Source organism: Quercus robur, chromosome 3 (genome assembly GCF_932294415.1).
Source record: "Quercus robur chromosome 3, dhQueRobu3.1, whole genome shotgun sequence".
Taxonomy (NCBI): Eukaryota; Viridiplantae; Streptophyta; class Magnoliopsida; order Fagales; family Fagaceae; genus Quercus; species Quercus robur.
The window spans coordinates 15,948,629-15,963,462 of record NC_065536.1 but is presented as its reverse complement, the minus strand read 5'-3'; the positions used below and the strand labels follow the sequence as shown (position 1 = coordinate 15,963,462).

The 14,834-nt window shown below is 34.3% G+C and overlaps 1 protein-coding gene across 1 annotated transcript; it reads left to right on the top strand.

Annotated features, from left to right (window-relative positions):
* Positions 1 to 3,455: 3,455 nt before the first annotated feature.
* On the top strand, positions 3,456 to 4,451 carry LOC126719311 (uncharacterized). Its single transcript, XM_050421880.1, has 2 exons — positions 3,456 to 3,566; positions 3,909 to 4,451. Exons 1-2 carry the CDS (start codon positions 3,456 to 3,458, stop codon positions 4,449 to 4,451), a joined length of 654 nt encoding a protein of 217 aa, XP_050277837.1.
* The last annotated feature ends 10,383 nt before the right edge of the window (positions 4,452 to 14,834 follow it).

The window sequence follows — 14,834 nt, the reverse complement described above, 5'->3', positions numbered from 1 at the left end:
ACAGACTTACCGCTTTCATCTATGAATTTTTTTTCTTATGCACACAAATAATTTGATAATTTGAGCATTATGTGTGCGTGTGTACAGGGTTCGATTCAAGTTATACTTAGTATAACTTTAAGTAATGCTACAGTTACATTACTTAATATTTTTTAATTAGATTTGAATTGACAAATTCAACGTTAGATTACATTATCTTTGTATATTTTCATGTTTGCAAAATTTTAAGGTGATAAAAGATCAATAGCCATGTCGTTATCAATTATTTAAATTCAAGTTTTTGTAGTTTAAAATAATTTATAAAAGATGAGTTTACGTATCAAATATTAAAATAACATCTGATTGGCATGAAAATTGACATATATGTTAAGAACATATAGAATATGTAATTCGACTAATTGTGAGATTTTTAAAATATGAATTTAGTAACAAGTTATTGTGTTGTGTAATATTGCTTAGAATTAACTTTTTAGTATTATCAATTTGATTGTTGATATTATAAATACTTTTCTACTTGACTTAGTTTTTTTTTTTTTTTTTTTTTTTAAACGGTAGTTGACTTATTTAGTTTTTTTTTTTTTATAAATAATTATAATATATTGCTAATCCCGCAGTTCAAACATTTTCCTTCTTAGATCCCCAAACACTTTGTGCATGGAAAGATGTCAATTCAGCTACAAGCCCCTTGACACTTATTTAGTTAGATTTTTTAATTTGGTATTGATAAAATAGTTTATTAAATATATCCTAAGTATGTAACAACTTTTGTAATATATGATACATAAAAAGAAAAAAAAAATCAATTTCGATATGATTCTCCTTTTTTACAACTATATTTTTGTGATTATTCAATATATACGTCTCATTTTTGTTGTAATTTGTTGTATTTATTTGACTTGAATGGTCATGATTTAAATTAATCCAATAATAGACCACCTAATAACTAGGATATTTGACATTTTATTTATTTTATTATTACTAATTAACCGATTAATCTATTTTTATTGTTTAGGAAATAAAATAGATAAATTGTGGTTTGACCTAAACTTGAGTTGACTCGCCATAAGTCTAAAAGACAATTTTTACTAATCGAAATTCTAAATTTTTTTGATATCAACTCAATTATGACTCAAACCTGGTTGAATAGAATCCAAATATGATCCATTGTCCTGTCTTGTGTCATCTTTCTAGTTAAAATCATCTTTGTAATGGGTGCAATGGGCAAGCCCTGTAACTTATCACAACAAAAACCAAAAGTCGTTATGACAAACTTGATCAATATGATAAATTCTCACAATTTTATCGTATTAGGATTCTCTCTATTTTGAAGTGGATCTATTTTATTGTTTAGATTAAATATTATAAATGTCTAAAGATGTATTTAGTGTCACATAAGTGGTTGTTTGTACATTACCAAATCTAGAAAATAAAATTTAAATCTTGAAATAAACTTATTTCATTTCACTTGAAATTAAAATTTAGGCTTATAGCCCATTACCCCGTAAGATGAAATTTAGATTTGTGAATGATAATTTTAATAATTATTTCGAAACATGTTTCATAATATTCTTACAGTGTTAAATTATTATGAATTTAAAAACAATTTTCTGTTCATGGCCCAAAAAAAAAAAAAATGTTTGTAAAAATATAATCAAATAGGTCCGAATCTTTCTCACCCAACCGCTGTGCCTTGATAGAATGGACATCTCTTCCGGTAACAGTTTGGGCTGGCCTTAAAAATGTCCAACATCGTCTCTAGTTTTGAAAAAAAAAAATTAGACATAAACTTGCCAATCTTATCGAACCTAAGAGCACTTACAGCAGTGAAGCTAAATAGCTATATAGCTATTTTAGTTTCACCAAAATACAAAAATGGCTCTATGACAGTGAAGGTATAGCTAAAAATTTTAGCTTCATAGCTACAGTACGTAGCTATTTTTGGTTGCGTACTGTAGCTTGAAGCTTTTTTTTTTTTTTTTTTTTTTTAAATTTATTACACATCTATCTCTTCTCTCGTTAAACAAGCATTTCCTATTTTCTCTCTCTCTCTCTCTCTCTCTCTCTCTCTCTCTCCAGCTTCTCTTCTTTCTTCTTTCTTCCTCAATTTTTTTTCCCTCTCTAGCTCACCGGCCAGCTCCCTTATCTCCCTCATCCCTTAGCTCACTAGCCAGCTTTGCACGCTGTTGATTTCGTTCTCTCCCTAGTTGATCCGGTGAAACCCAATATCGTCAATCTTCGAGATATCAAGATCGTGAAGAAACTCGGCGATACCGTGGACGATACCGAGCTTGTGAAAGGCCTTGTTTTCGACAAGAAAGTGAATCACGCTTCTGGTGGACTCACTGGTATGGAGAATGTGAAAATCACCGTCATCCTTTAGCTCGCCGATCTGTTCCGCCAACCGAGCTCGCCAACCCACCCCAAGCCCCATCGCCGATCTGTTCCGCCGGTGTGTATTGTGTTGATTTTTTATTTTATTTGTGATTTGTGATTTGTGATTTTGTTTGTGATTGGTGATTTTGTTTGGTCTGGGTTGAGGAAAAAGATTAAGGATTTGGGTTGGTGGTTTTTTCTTTTCTGCTGTGGATTGGTGGTGGTAGTGGATGTTTGTGCTATGCTGGTGTTTTTTTTTTTTTTTTTTTTTTTTTTTTTTTTGTGTGTGTGGATGTTTTTATTATTATTTTAATGAGTTATTTGTATTATTTTAATCAAATAGCTAAAAATATAGCTCTATTGCTGTGGAGTGTGAAGAGGTAAAATAGATAAAGTGACTTTTATAGGTACCAAATAACTATATTTTTTGCTCCACTGATGTGGATGCTCTAAAGAGAATTAAAAAACTAATTATTGATAAAGGAATTTCTTACCCGTGAAAAATGGGTCAACTCAAAACCCAACCGTGAAGAATGGGTTGGGTACGGGTTTAACTCATTGGCCTGAGCCTATAAATTATCAATAATTAGTTAGTAAAGGCTCTTTCATGGGTGTGTGAATATTTAGGACCATCTTTATCTATTGTGTAGACACTTCACTTTGTACCGGTCTCCTGTCCAAATTCCCAACCTCAACTAATATGACTAGCATATTGTATTAAGCCCAACAACTCATTCCTCAAGACTCTAAGACCATTTTGCAATTCCCAGCCATAATAGGCATATCCTGCTTTTAGGCTACTAGACGGTCTTGAAAGTGGTGTACGCAACTTGAAGACAAGAACTCTTAATAAATCACTCAATTTCTATAGGATGATATAAAAGTGTCCACCAGCCACCTTGTCACCCTAGAGAATATAAAACAAATCTCCCCCCTTTATTCCAAACTGTTAAATTACGGATTGTTTAAGCTTTTAAGATGTGATAAATTTAATCATTTAACCATATGCTTCTAATACTTACCCTTAAGTTTTGGTTCAAACTCCCTTTTTATAGGTGAGGTCTAACAAGTGGAATTTTAAAATGAGGGGTAGAGTGGAGGAGACAAAGATTGAACCCAAGACCTCCTACTCTAATACCATGTTATTTTATCAATTGTCCCAAAAGTTTAAGATTTTAGGCCCATATGTGAAGGTAAGTGTTAGAATTATGGTTAAGGAGTATTACAATTATGGTTAAGTGATTAAATTCACTTTTTTGTAATAGCTTAAGTTTTGAGAGAATTAGTAATTTATTTTGGTATCAGAACAAAATTGAAGATCCAAAGTCTTGGGCCTCACTTATTAAAGGGAAGTTTAGGCTCGCATGTGAAGAAGAGTATTAAAATTATTGTTAAGTAATTAAATTCACTATTTTCTAATAATCTAAGTTTTTGAGAGAATTGTTAATTTAACACAAACTATCTATTAATATCTAGTCATTCAGAAAACACTTAGAAAAAACCATATCCCTACCTACATTCCCTCTTGTATTTAGGTTAATAGTGGTTTAGAAAGTGTTAAGATTGGTAACCCAGGCCCAAGATTGGTAGCACGGTGGTCGCCTCCACCTGAGAGCTGTTATAAGATCAATTTCGACGCAGCTCTGTTTGATCATTTGGGCTCTGCGGGTATTGGGGTGGTTGTTCGAGATCATAGAGGAGAAGTTATGGCAGCCCTTAGTCAGAAAATTGCTCTCCCTCAGTCAGTTGCATTGGCAGAAGCTCGGGCAGCCCATAGAGCAATCACTTTTGCTCAAGAAATGTCTTTCTTTCATATCCAGGTTGAAGGGGATTGTCTAGGGGTTATTCGTGCTTTGCAATCCCAGGGACAGTGCAAAACCTTGTATGGACACGTGATTGATGATGCTCGGAGATTAGGCTATGCTTTACATTCTTGTCAGTTTTTTCATGTTGGAAGGGGAGGAAATAAGTTAGCTCATGAATTAGCTAGAAGAGCAGTTTTATCTGCAGATACTGATGTATGGGTAGAAGATCTACCTGATGATTTGGACGCTGTGTTCCGATCTGATTTTTATTAATAAAATTTCCTTACTGTTTTCAAAAAAAAAAAAAAAAAAAAAAAAAAAAAAAAGAAAGTGGTAAGAAAGAGTATAAACTCAGATAATGAAGTTTCTAAGATGAGTAATACGTTCTTGGGCAATTTCTGTAGGAATTGATTTTTGCAGTGAAGGGTCTGTTTGTGATCTGTTTATTTTACTGAAATTGAAAACTTTTTATTGAAAGTATTATAGATAAAAGTTAGTGAAATAATATAGTAGGACTCATGTATAGTACCAAAAAGTATAGTGAGACCCATTAATAATAGCAAAAACAAACTGATTAGTAAAATAAGTTGGCAAAAATAATATTTGCCAAACGGACACTAAATCAAGCAGTGTTTCTAAAGAATGACTTTTCTTCTGAGTAATACGTTCAAAAACTGAATAGGATAGAGCTACTATTCTGGTTTGTGGGCTCCAAACTCATCTTAGTTTTGTATTATGTATACTGGTGATTGTATGCCTTAAGTTTCCAACTCTCACCCTCATTGTGTTGGTGTTGACACCCATAAGTCCAGCCCACACTCTTTGTCAAAGCTCATTAAATGAGTTTGTGAGAAAAGCTTGTCAAGAAGTAAATGAAGTTGGCTTTTATGTGCAAAAGTCAAGCCATATATATGAAGGATGTATCAATTGTCATGTGCATGTCCTACAAGCTAGAGAAGAAAAGAAAGAAAAACTGAATAATAAATAAATGAGGCCATTCGGCCATTTGGTGTAGAAGAGTGAGGAAAAGTCCTAGAGTGTGAGGACTGGTGTAGTCTTGAAGAATTGCGTGAGTGAGAGTAAGCAAAAGAGAAGAGGAAAATAGAGAGAGCAAGAGAATATTGTGAGAGATACATAGTGAGGAAAAGAGCGGCAAGAAAAAGTGAGTTTTTTTTTACTCAAGTTGTATTTCTAAGTGTTGCAATTTCTATTTAATATAGTGAAATTATTCAGAGTTTGTCTCATGGTTTTTCCTTTCAATGAGAAAAGGGTTTTCCACGTAAATCTTTGTGTTTTGGCGTGGTTATGTTTTCGCTGTGCTTGCTGAAATTTATTCACAATTATATAGAATTTTTCCCAACAAGTAGTATCAGAGCGTAAGTTTGATTGGGAGCAATGGTTGGAGAAGAAGGAAAGACGTCAAGAATCGAGAAGTTTGACGACACAGACTTTGGCTATTGGAAGATGCAAATCGAAGATTCCTTGTATGGGAAGAAATTACATCTTCCTCTTTTGGGGAAGAAACCAGATAGTATGGAAGAAGAAGAATAAAGTCTTCTTGATAGACAAGTGCTAGGAATTATATGATTAGCTCTAACAAGATCAGTTACACACAACGTTGTGAAGGAGAAGACCACAGTGGATCTTATAAAGGCTTTGTATAGCATGTATGGAAAGCCTTCGACTAATAACAATGTGCATTTGATGAAGAAGTTGTTTAATCTGAAGATGGTGGAAGGTACTCTTGTGGCGCAGTTTTTGAATGAGTTTAATACCATCACAAATTAATTTTTCTTTGTGGAAATTGATTTTGATGATGAGATCTATGCATTGATTGTTTTGGCTTCTTTGCCAAACAGTTGGGAGGCCATGAGAATCGCAGTGAACAATTCTGTAGGAAAAAGCAAACTCAAATATGATGATATTCGAGATTTGATTTTGAGTGAAAAGGTTCGCAAAAGAAATGCGGGTATAAATAATGCACAAGATCAAACTCTTATCACAGAGAACAAAGGTAGAAATAGAAGTAGAGGGCTTGATGATCTGACTAAATTTAATGATAGGTCACAATCAAAAGATAGATCTCAGTTTAAAGAGATGAGAGAATACTTCCATTGTGAGAAAAAGGGTCACATAAAAAGAAATTGTTGGCATTTGAATAAAGAACAAATTGAGGATAAAGATGAAAAGAATGATAATAAGAAGAATACTATAGCAGTTATGTTTGGTGAGGATGTTCTGATGCTCTCTTTTGAAGAGCAAAAGTGTGAGCATGTTGCTAAAAAAGATGTTGAGTGGGTTGTTGATTCAGCAGCCTCCCACCATGTTATCTCTACAAAAGGGTCGTTCACCTAGGCCTGCCATGGGTCGGACCAGGTCGGTTTAAGGCCTAAACCGAACTTGACCTGATTGGATCAAGTTGCCAAGTTTTGGGCCCGTATTTAACCAAATATTCGGGTTGGATCCAACATTTTGGGTAATCGATTGGCTGGGTTGAAGTTGTCAGAATGACGGGTTTGGGCCTTAAATTGGGCCAAAATTTTGGACATAGTTAAAATTATTGTAATTTCATTTTTCTGGGCCTTTTTAGCCCAAATGACTCATTTTGGCACTTTAATAAACCATATGATTTCAAATTTTTTGAATTACCTATATATTTCAAATTGGGCCTCTTTTTACTTAATTTATTTTAAAAAAGGCCTTCAAGCTTAGCTTATATTATGAACTACACTAGATCTGTTGGGCCTTAAGGACATATCAAACCTAATATAATCTGGCAGTTTCTCACAACTTTTCACAAATTTCAACTTGGATAGAATAACATAACATAACACACCAAAATCACAAATTTCAACCTCGACAGAATAACACAACACAGCACAACACACCAAAATCACAAATTTTCACAAATTTCAACCTGGACAGAATAATAAAACACAACACAACCCACCAAAAAGCCTTTTTTTTTTTTTTTAATCACCTGTGATCTCTGAAACAATAAAAGCACCTAAGCAGTACATATCAATCCAAATATATAAACTTTCCCACATCAACTACAAAAAATAAACACAGCAAAATAGACTAAAGATAGCACAACACAACCTACAAAAACACTATTTTTACCATTTGTTAAACAATACAATAAGCACCTAGGTAGTAAGCTAGTAGCTCAACACCTATTAAACCTGCCCACCACAACAAATAATATTTCCAACAACAAATAAATCACAATTGATAATAGTATACTGCAATATTCCAATTAATGGATATTGTAGGGATAAGGGGCCTAAGAACATATGTTGGGCCTTAGGCTTTGTCCGAGGACACTTTGCGGTCTGAGGACAAATAAACAATAATGAGTATGTAATACTCAGGACTCCATGAGCGAACTACGGGTGAGAATGCCAGGGAAGGTAAGCCGAGGAGGAGTATCTCCTCGGCTAAGTAAAACAGAGGTCAGAAAGAGTGTCCAGTCATCCAGGGTGACCTTTCGGGAAATTCTAGTGATAACGATATACGTTATGAACGTACAGGACAACTGGGAGGTGGGAAAATATCTAAGGGAAAGCTACTACCACTGCATTGAATGCTTTGCAGCTAACTCTCTAGCCACATTAATGAGGAAGTGATCTCTGAACAGTAGTTTTTAGTCTTACAGCTACTCTCCAAAGACTTCAAGAAGGTACTGATGTGATAGGGATCAACACCAACAATCTAATTTACACGTGGAGGGTAGAGATAAGGGCAAAGGGATAGTATAAAATCGGAAGAGGGCAAAGAAAGTGTGGGAGGATCGAGAAATTAAGAGAAAAACACTGTAGCAATCAAGAATCGAACTTGTAATCAAATTTGAGAGGAAATATATAAGAACTGATCTCCTCGGATTGTGCCGAGGATGATTTTCTTTAGATTAAATCAGTTTATCTTTATTTTCTTGTCATCTGGATCTACTTTGCTTGTTATTTGACTCATTAAAGCCTAGTTTTTCAACCCACTTTCTACAAATTCATTGTATTGGGCTCTTTGGGCCTAAGTTCATACATCCTTTGGGCTTGGGAACCAAATTGCGTCCTTATAGATATATATACTTAGTACCATAGAGGCAGTTATTGCAAGTTTTTCAAGCAGTAAACCATAAGGCAAAAAGCTTTGCAAGTTATACAATGTTCCCAAAAATATAATTAGTTACAATAATGAAATACCATAGGTATTTCCAAAAAATAGTTTTTCCAAAAGTATTGAATGACTACTCTATAGTTAATAAGTTTATAATTTATAGGAAAGAAAACCTATGAACTAAGATTTCTTTTCTATAAGTATTGAGAGTTGAGTATTGTTAGAAAAGAAATATATCCAAAAAAAGCTTCCAAAATGTTCCCAAAAAGCTGATTTCTTTACAAAATAAATGACCATCCTCCTACAATAGACAAAAAAATATTCAACAAACAATACAGTAGTACCAAATACAAGACCAACTAGTAAGGAAACCAAATTTATAATAGAAAGGGGCTAAAGGCAGAATCATACCAAGTCAATGATTAATCATTAATAATTAAGGCTTGTTTGCCTGAGGTGGAACCCTTGCTTGAATTGGTATTTGCTATTGCACTTGCTGTTGGTTGTTGATTTAAAACTAGAAAAGAATAGGAAATAAACACAATAGATTAAATTTTGCTTGAATACATGAGACATTTAATACAATTAATAGACAATAAGTTTCGAAATATAAACATATTACCTAAGTCAAGTAACGGAATTGTGGCTTGAAGCCAATTTTGTGAACATACAAGGTTTTGAACCATGAGAGGAGAGAATGAACTTCAAAATGGATTAACAATGCAACCTCTGGTGCTAAATGCTAACTCAGATGCAATAGTGGAAACTGGTACAGCTAGCACATCCTTAGCCACTTTAGACAACACTTGGTACCTACTACAATTATTGTCTCTCCACCACCCCAATATCTCAAAATTGACATCCTTTCTACCATCATAGTTTTCAGCCAAATACTTTTCAAGCTCATTACTACAACCTACAGATTGCTCAACTTGAAAGAAACGTTCATCTCGCGAGTGAACCATCACATATGGATCACTAGCATCACTTTCCAATTTTGTCCTCTCACTCACTTTGTTCTTGCACATTTGGTGAATGAATAGAAGAGTAAAAATTATACAACTTGTATAAAAGATCTTTCACCTTATCAACCATCACTTCTGCCACTACATTCCCATAAATCTCAAAAAAAGAAAACTTCAAAAACCTCAATTTTTTCCGTGGATCAAGAACCACAACCACATACAAAAGAGGAATAATTTTCTCCCATTCCCCCCAATATTTCTAAAATTTAGTTTGCATGTTTGTGGCCGTGTTTTTCAAGAGAGTGTTTTGGGACTAAATTAGAGATACTCTCTTGAATAACAAAGATCTCATCATAGAAGGCATTTGAAGTAACATACAAAGAACCGGAGAACTTTTTTGTTGCATTATAAAAAAAACCTTAAGAAAGTCACAAATGCCCTACAATTTTGGAAATCACTCATACAAGGAGATCCCAAACCACCACTATCTTCCCTAGTCCTAAAGTATGACGAAAAACCATCATCTTCAAAATCCATTTGAAGGACCACTTTCTCAAAATTTTTAGCAATTTCTAACATGAGGTAGGTCGAGTTCCACCTAGTAGGTACATCTAGACAAAGAAGACTATTGGACTCCATACCTAGCCTCTCCATGAAACTCCTAAAAGTTTGATTTCTATTAGGTGAGGACTTCACATACCTCACAGCTTCACACACCTTAGCAACAGATGCATCAATCTCTTTTAAACCCTCCTCCACAATGAGATTTAGGGTATGGGCACAACATCTCATCTGCATGAACTCATTTCCTAAAATTGTCCCATTCCAATCTTTAGTCACCCTTTGTAAAAATTTAATTGTTGTTAAATTTGAGCTAGCATTATCTATTGTCAAAGTGAATATCCCATCAATACCCCACTCACACAAAGACATCTCAATCTTTCTACCTATAGTCTCCCCCTTGTGGTCTTCAACTAGACAAAAATTTAAAATTCTCTTATGCAATTTCCAAGCATCATCATTAAAGTGACATGTGAGACACATATAATTTAAATTTTGAATAGAAGTCCATGTGTCCGTAGTGAGATACACCCTACAACCCTTCAAGGATTTCCTTAGCTTCTCTCTCTCACTATTATAAATGCTAATCACATCTCTAGCCACAGTTTGATGAGATGGGATATCCTTTAAACAAAATTTAGGTTGTAAGGTAGCTACATATTTCTTAAACCCATACCCCTCGATACACCTAAAAGGAAACTCATCAATTATAATCATTTCAGCCAATGCCTTTCTAGAAGTCTTGATGGAAAAGGTGGTTGACACAACCAGGAACCCATCTTCTCCATCCTTCTTGAGATCAAAGGCTAATATTTTTTACCCTTTAACTAGATCTTCTCTATTAAGGTTCTTGGGAAAATTTGGCACATGAGCTAACAAATTACTAGTACCACAACTCTTACTATCAGCATTATACGATTTTTGGCAATAATTACAAATAGCCTTAGTTTTACTAGTATCACCCTCTCCTATCTTTATTTTTTCAAAATGGCTCCAAACAACTGACTTTTTCCTACCACTACAAGTACCACTAATAGGAACTGTCATGCTCACTTTGTATGGTGGAACTGGGGGCAACTTAGCAGTAGCAACTGCTTCAGCTTTGGTAGCAGCAGATGTTTCGACTTGGGTGGGAATAACACCATCAGCTTGTGTAGCAATTGGTGTTTGGATAGCAGGTTCATTAGTGGAGGTTTCCATGACCTAAAAAAATCAAAGATATGTATTAGCAAACTAGAATAACAAGTATAATTAATGGCTTTAATAATAATAATAATAATAATAACAACTACTCAAACCAAAAAGGAAAAACAGTATCCTACTTATGCAAAAAATAAAAACACAAAACATAACCAAAAAAAAAAAAAAAACCCAAATACAAATAGCACAAGCCAAAACAGTGATGCTCAAAGTTGATTAAACAATAGCAAAATGTCAATAATAACAAACATCAAACACAAACATAATATATGATTTATATAGCATATTACACCATATTGGTCTATTGTCCTTAACAAGCATCAACTCAAACTGAAAAAGAAAAAAAAATTCTCAACTTAAACTCTAAACACAAACATAATTCATGATTTACATAGCAGATTAAACACTAAATACTAACATAATATATGATTTACATATTAGATTAAACACTAAACACAAACATAATACATCATTTACATAGCAGATTAAACACTAAACACTAAACACTAACATAATATATGATTTACGTAGCAAATTAAACAATAAACACAAACATAATACATGATTTACATTGCAGATTAAACACTAACATAATATATGATTTACACAACAGAATAATCACTAAACACTAACACATTAGAGCATCCAAAGCAGTTGAGCTATTTTTTTAGCTATTTGGCACCACAAAAAGCTACTTTATCTATTTTACCTACTCATTTTACAAAACATCTAGCAGTAGTGGATATATTTTATCTTTCAACATAATAAAATAATATAAACATCACAATAAAATAATATATCCCACCACTACCACCACCAATTCATACAGCCCACCACCACTACCACTACCCATAGCTAACTCCTCCATCGCCATAACCACCAAAATCAGCCCACAACGACGCAAGAAAATCAACCCACAACCACAAAAATAAAACCAGACCACTCCAATTCCAGAAATCCCAAAATTAGAGTCCTTAACATCAGATATTGAGATGCCCTTGAAGAACATCTTCACCGAAAATTCATAAAGATATTCTTTTGACTCTTCCTTCACCAATTCTTCAGTTTCCTTCCACACTTCCTCATCTTCACAACAACTACAAAAATCTTCTTCATCTTCTTCCTTAACAATATTCACATGAATTGCCTGATTCTCCATTTCCAATACCATTTTCTTAACTCTCAACTAATCAATAACTTCTTATACTTCAAGATGTGACTTTTATCAAAATCTAAGCTTGACCCATCAGCAAATGGATCTGAAACTCTATATTTCAGTAACTGTATCTCCCAAAATCACAAAGAAAAATCCTTGTCAAGCAGTGATCTTTTAGCCCCTACTTGTAGATCAAAATACAAGAAAAACCCATCAAAGACTGAGTCCACCCAAAACTGCAAACCCCTCCAAAAATCACAAAGGAAGATTCATATCAAAACTTTGATCTTTAAGCGTGGGTCTGAGGCACGGATCGACGGCTTGGGGCTTAGGTCGTCTTGGGAGTTCTACGGAGTGGGTCAGCCCGTGGGTTGGTGACATTGAGCTTCAGTGGGCTGGTGACGTTGGGGTTCAAGTCGGGCTAGCGGCAGTGAGACAGAGAGGCGAGAGTTCAGAGCTGAGAGTTTGACAGAGTTGAGAGTTCATGAGTTTGAGAGCTGATCTAAGGTGAGAGGGAGAGAATGAGAGTAACAGGTAGAAATAGAAAAGAAAAAGAATAAAAAAATAGAAAGAAGCATTATTTTAATATGCGTAGGAATTAAAAAAATATTTTAAAGTTTTAGCTTCATGTTCCATATGAAGCCAAAAGTAGCTTCATACAGAAGCTTGAAGCTAAAATTTTTTAGCTTTACATACATTGATGTAGAGCATTTTTTGTGTTTTGGTGAAACTAAAATAGCTATATAGCTATTTTGCTTCCCTGTTGTGAGTGCTCTTATATATGATTTAAAAACTAAACACAGAATATATGATTTATAGTTGATTATTACAACCAAACATAATATATGATTTACATAAAAGATTACACTAGATTGGCCTATTATTCTTATCAAGTAGCAACTCAAACAGAAAAAGAAAAAAAAAATCTCATCTTAAACACTAACCACAAAGGAAAGCAAAAACCATACCTTAAAAAAAACCGTGGGTTTCAAACTTGAAGGCAGAAAACCCTACTTGGAGTTAGCTTTCAATCCTGCATAAAATTAAAACAGGATCAAAGTTGATTAAAAAAAAAAAGAACAAAGAGCAAAAGTAAAATAGTTAGGGTTTCAAGGTTTTTTTTTAGTTAGGGTTTCATATTATAAATCTTTGGGTTTATTTGATTTTAACATTTGATTTCCATAACAAATTAAACCAATGAGACTAACAAAAAGAAAAAAGAAAAAAGATGAGAAACAGAAAATACCTAAGCATTTGGGGTACACAATGGTGAGGTGAGGACTAAACACCAGCGGTAGCTACACTGTGAAGGGAGAATTGAGTGGATAGTAGCAGTTGCGGCTAGGCATTGGAGGTGGAGAGATGAGTGGGCTATGGTATTAGAGGCGGCTAGGGTTTGGATTTGGAGAATTTGTTTTGAGAGAGTTGAAGAGCCAACCAAATAGAGAAGTGAGAGTTTGAGAGAGTGAAATAGAGAACTGAGACTTTGAGAGTTTGAGTTTGACCAAGGATTAAAGCTTTAAATTGAAGAAGTGAAGAGGTGAGGAAGGGTGAAGAGGGGAGAAAGAGTGAAGGTGAAGCCATGACCCATGAATTTTGCAAGTTCAAATCTGAAGTGAAAACTGAACTCTAACCTAGGAAGTGTGCATGATATCTCTCATTAGAGATAGTGAGAGATATTAGATCTTTGATGTGTAATTGTCACAGTTCGATTAGGTCTTAATTTTGGATTATAACCGTTGATTTAGAAATTGGGTATTTATGCCACACTGCCACTGCAATCAGTCAAATCACTCAACTTCCACTCTCATCATCACCGTTGATTTTGAATTTTAATTTGAGTTTAACGATTGATTTGTATATTGGGAATTTGTACGAAAAATGTAACTTTTGCTTCCACTCATACATGTTTCCCTCTCTTAAATACCGAAATGTGTAGGCTGGCATGTCAAATCAACTTTTCTTTGTATAAATAATTTGTTCGATTTGGGTTATTTGGGTGAAAAAATTTTAAACCCGAGTCCGAATTGAATTATTCGGTTATTTGTATTGCCAACCCGTGACTGACCACAGACTGAATTCGGAGCCGCCCATGGACCTTCGGTTCGGGCGGGTGGGTCGGTTGATCTAGGTCACTAGATAGCCCTACGTTCACCACATACAAAGTAGGTGACTTTGGTGTTGTGAAGATGGGTAACTCTAGTTATTCAAAAATTGTGGGAATTGGTGATGTTTGAATCAAGACCAATGTTGGTTGCACAATGATATTGAAGGACGTGTAGTATGTTTTAGATTTAAGGATGAATGTATTGTCTACATTGGCTATGGATCGAGCTAGTTATTGTAACCATCTTGGCAATGGAAGATGGAAATTTTCTAAAGGATCATTGGTTGTTGTAAGAGGATGTGCTTGTTTTGGTATGTACAGGACTCATGTGAGAGCTTGTAAGAAAAAGTTCAATGTGGTCAAAGTTTTTGAGAAAACTCCACAGCTGAGAGTTGATATTAATGGTGTTGTAGCCAAGATAGTAAAATTCTCTCTACCTAATAGTGATTTAAATGAGGAAGTGATATTTGATGAAAAATATCATGATGCTAGGAAGAATGAAGAAGTGAAATATCGTGAAGGTCTTAAGCAAGGGGAGCAAATGTCCTCTA

What these genes read in the sequence shown, in the direction of transcription:
- LOC126719311 (XM_050421880.1), top strand. Translation starts at nt 3,456, where the DNA reads ATGAGGGGTAGAGTGGAGGAGACAAAGATTGAACCCAAGACCTCCTAC. An exon ending in TTTTAGGCCCATATGTGAAG is followed by an intron (nt 3,567 to 3,908) that starts GTAAGTGTTAGA and finishes TCTTGTATTTAG; the next exon opens with GTTAATAGTGGTTTAGAAAG.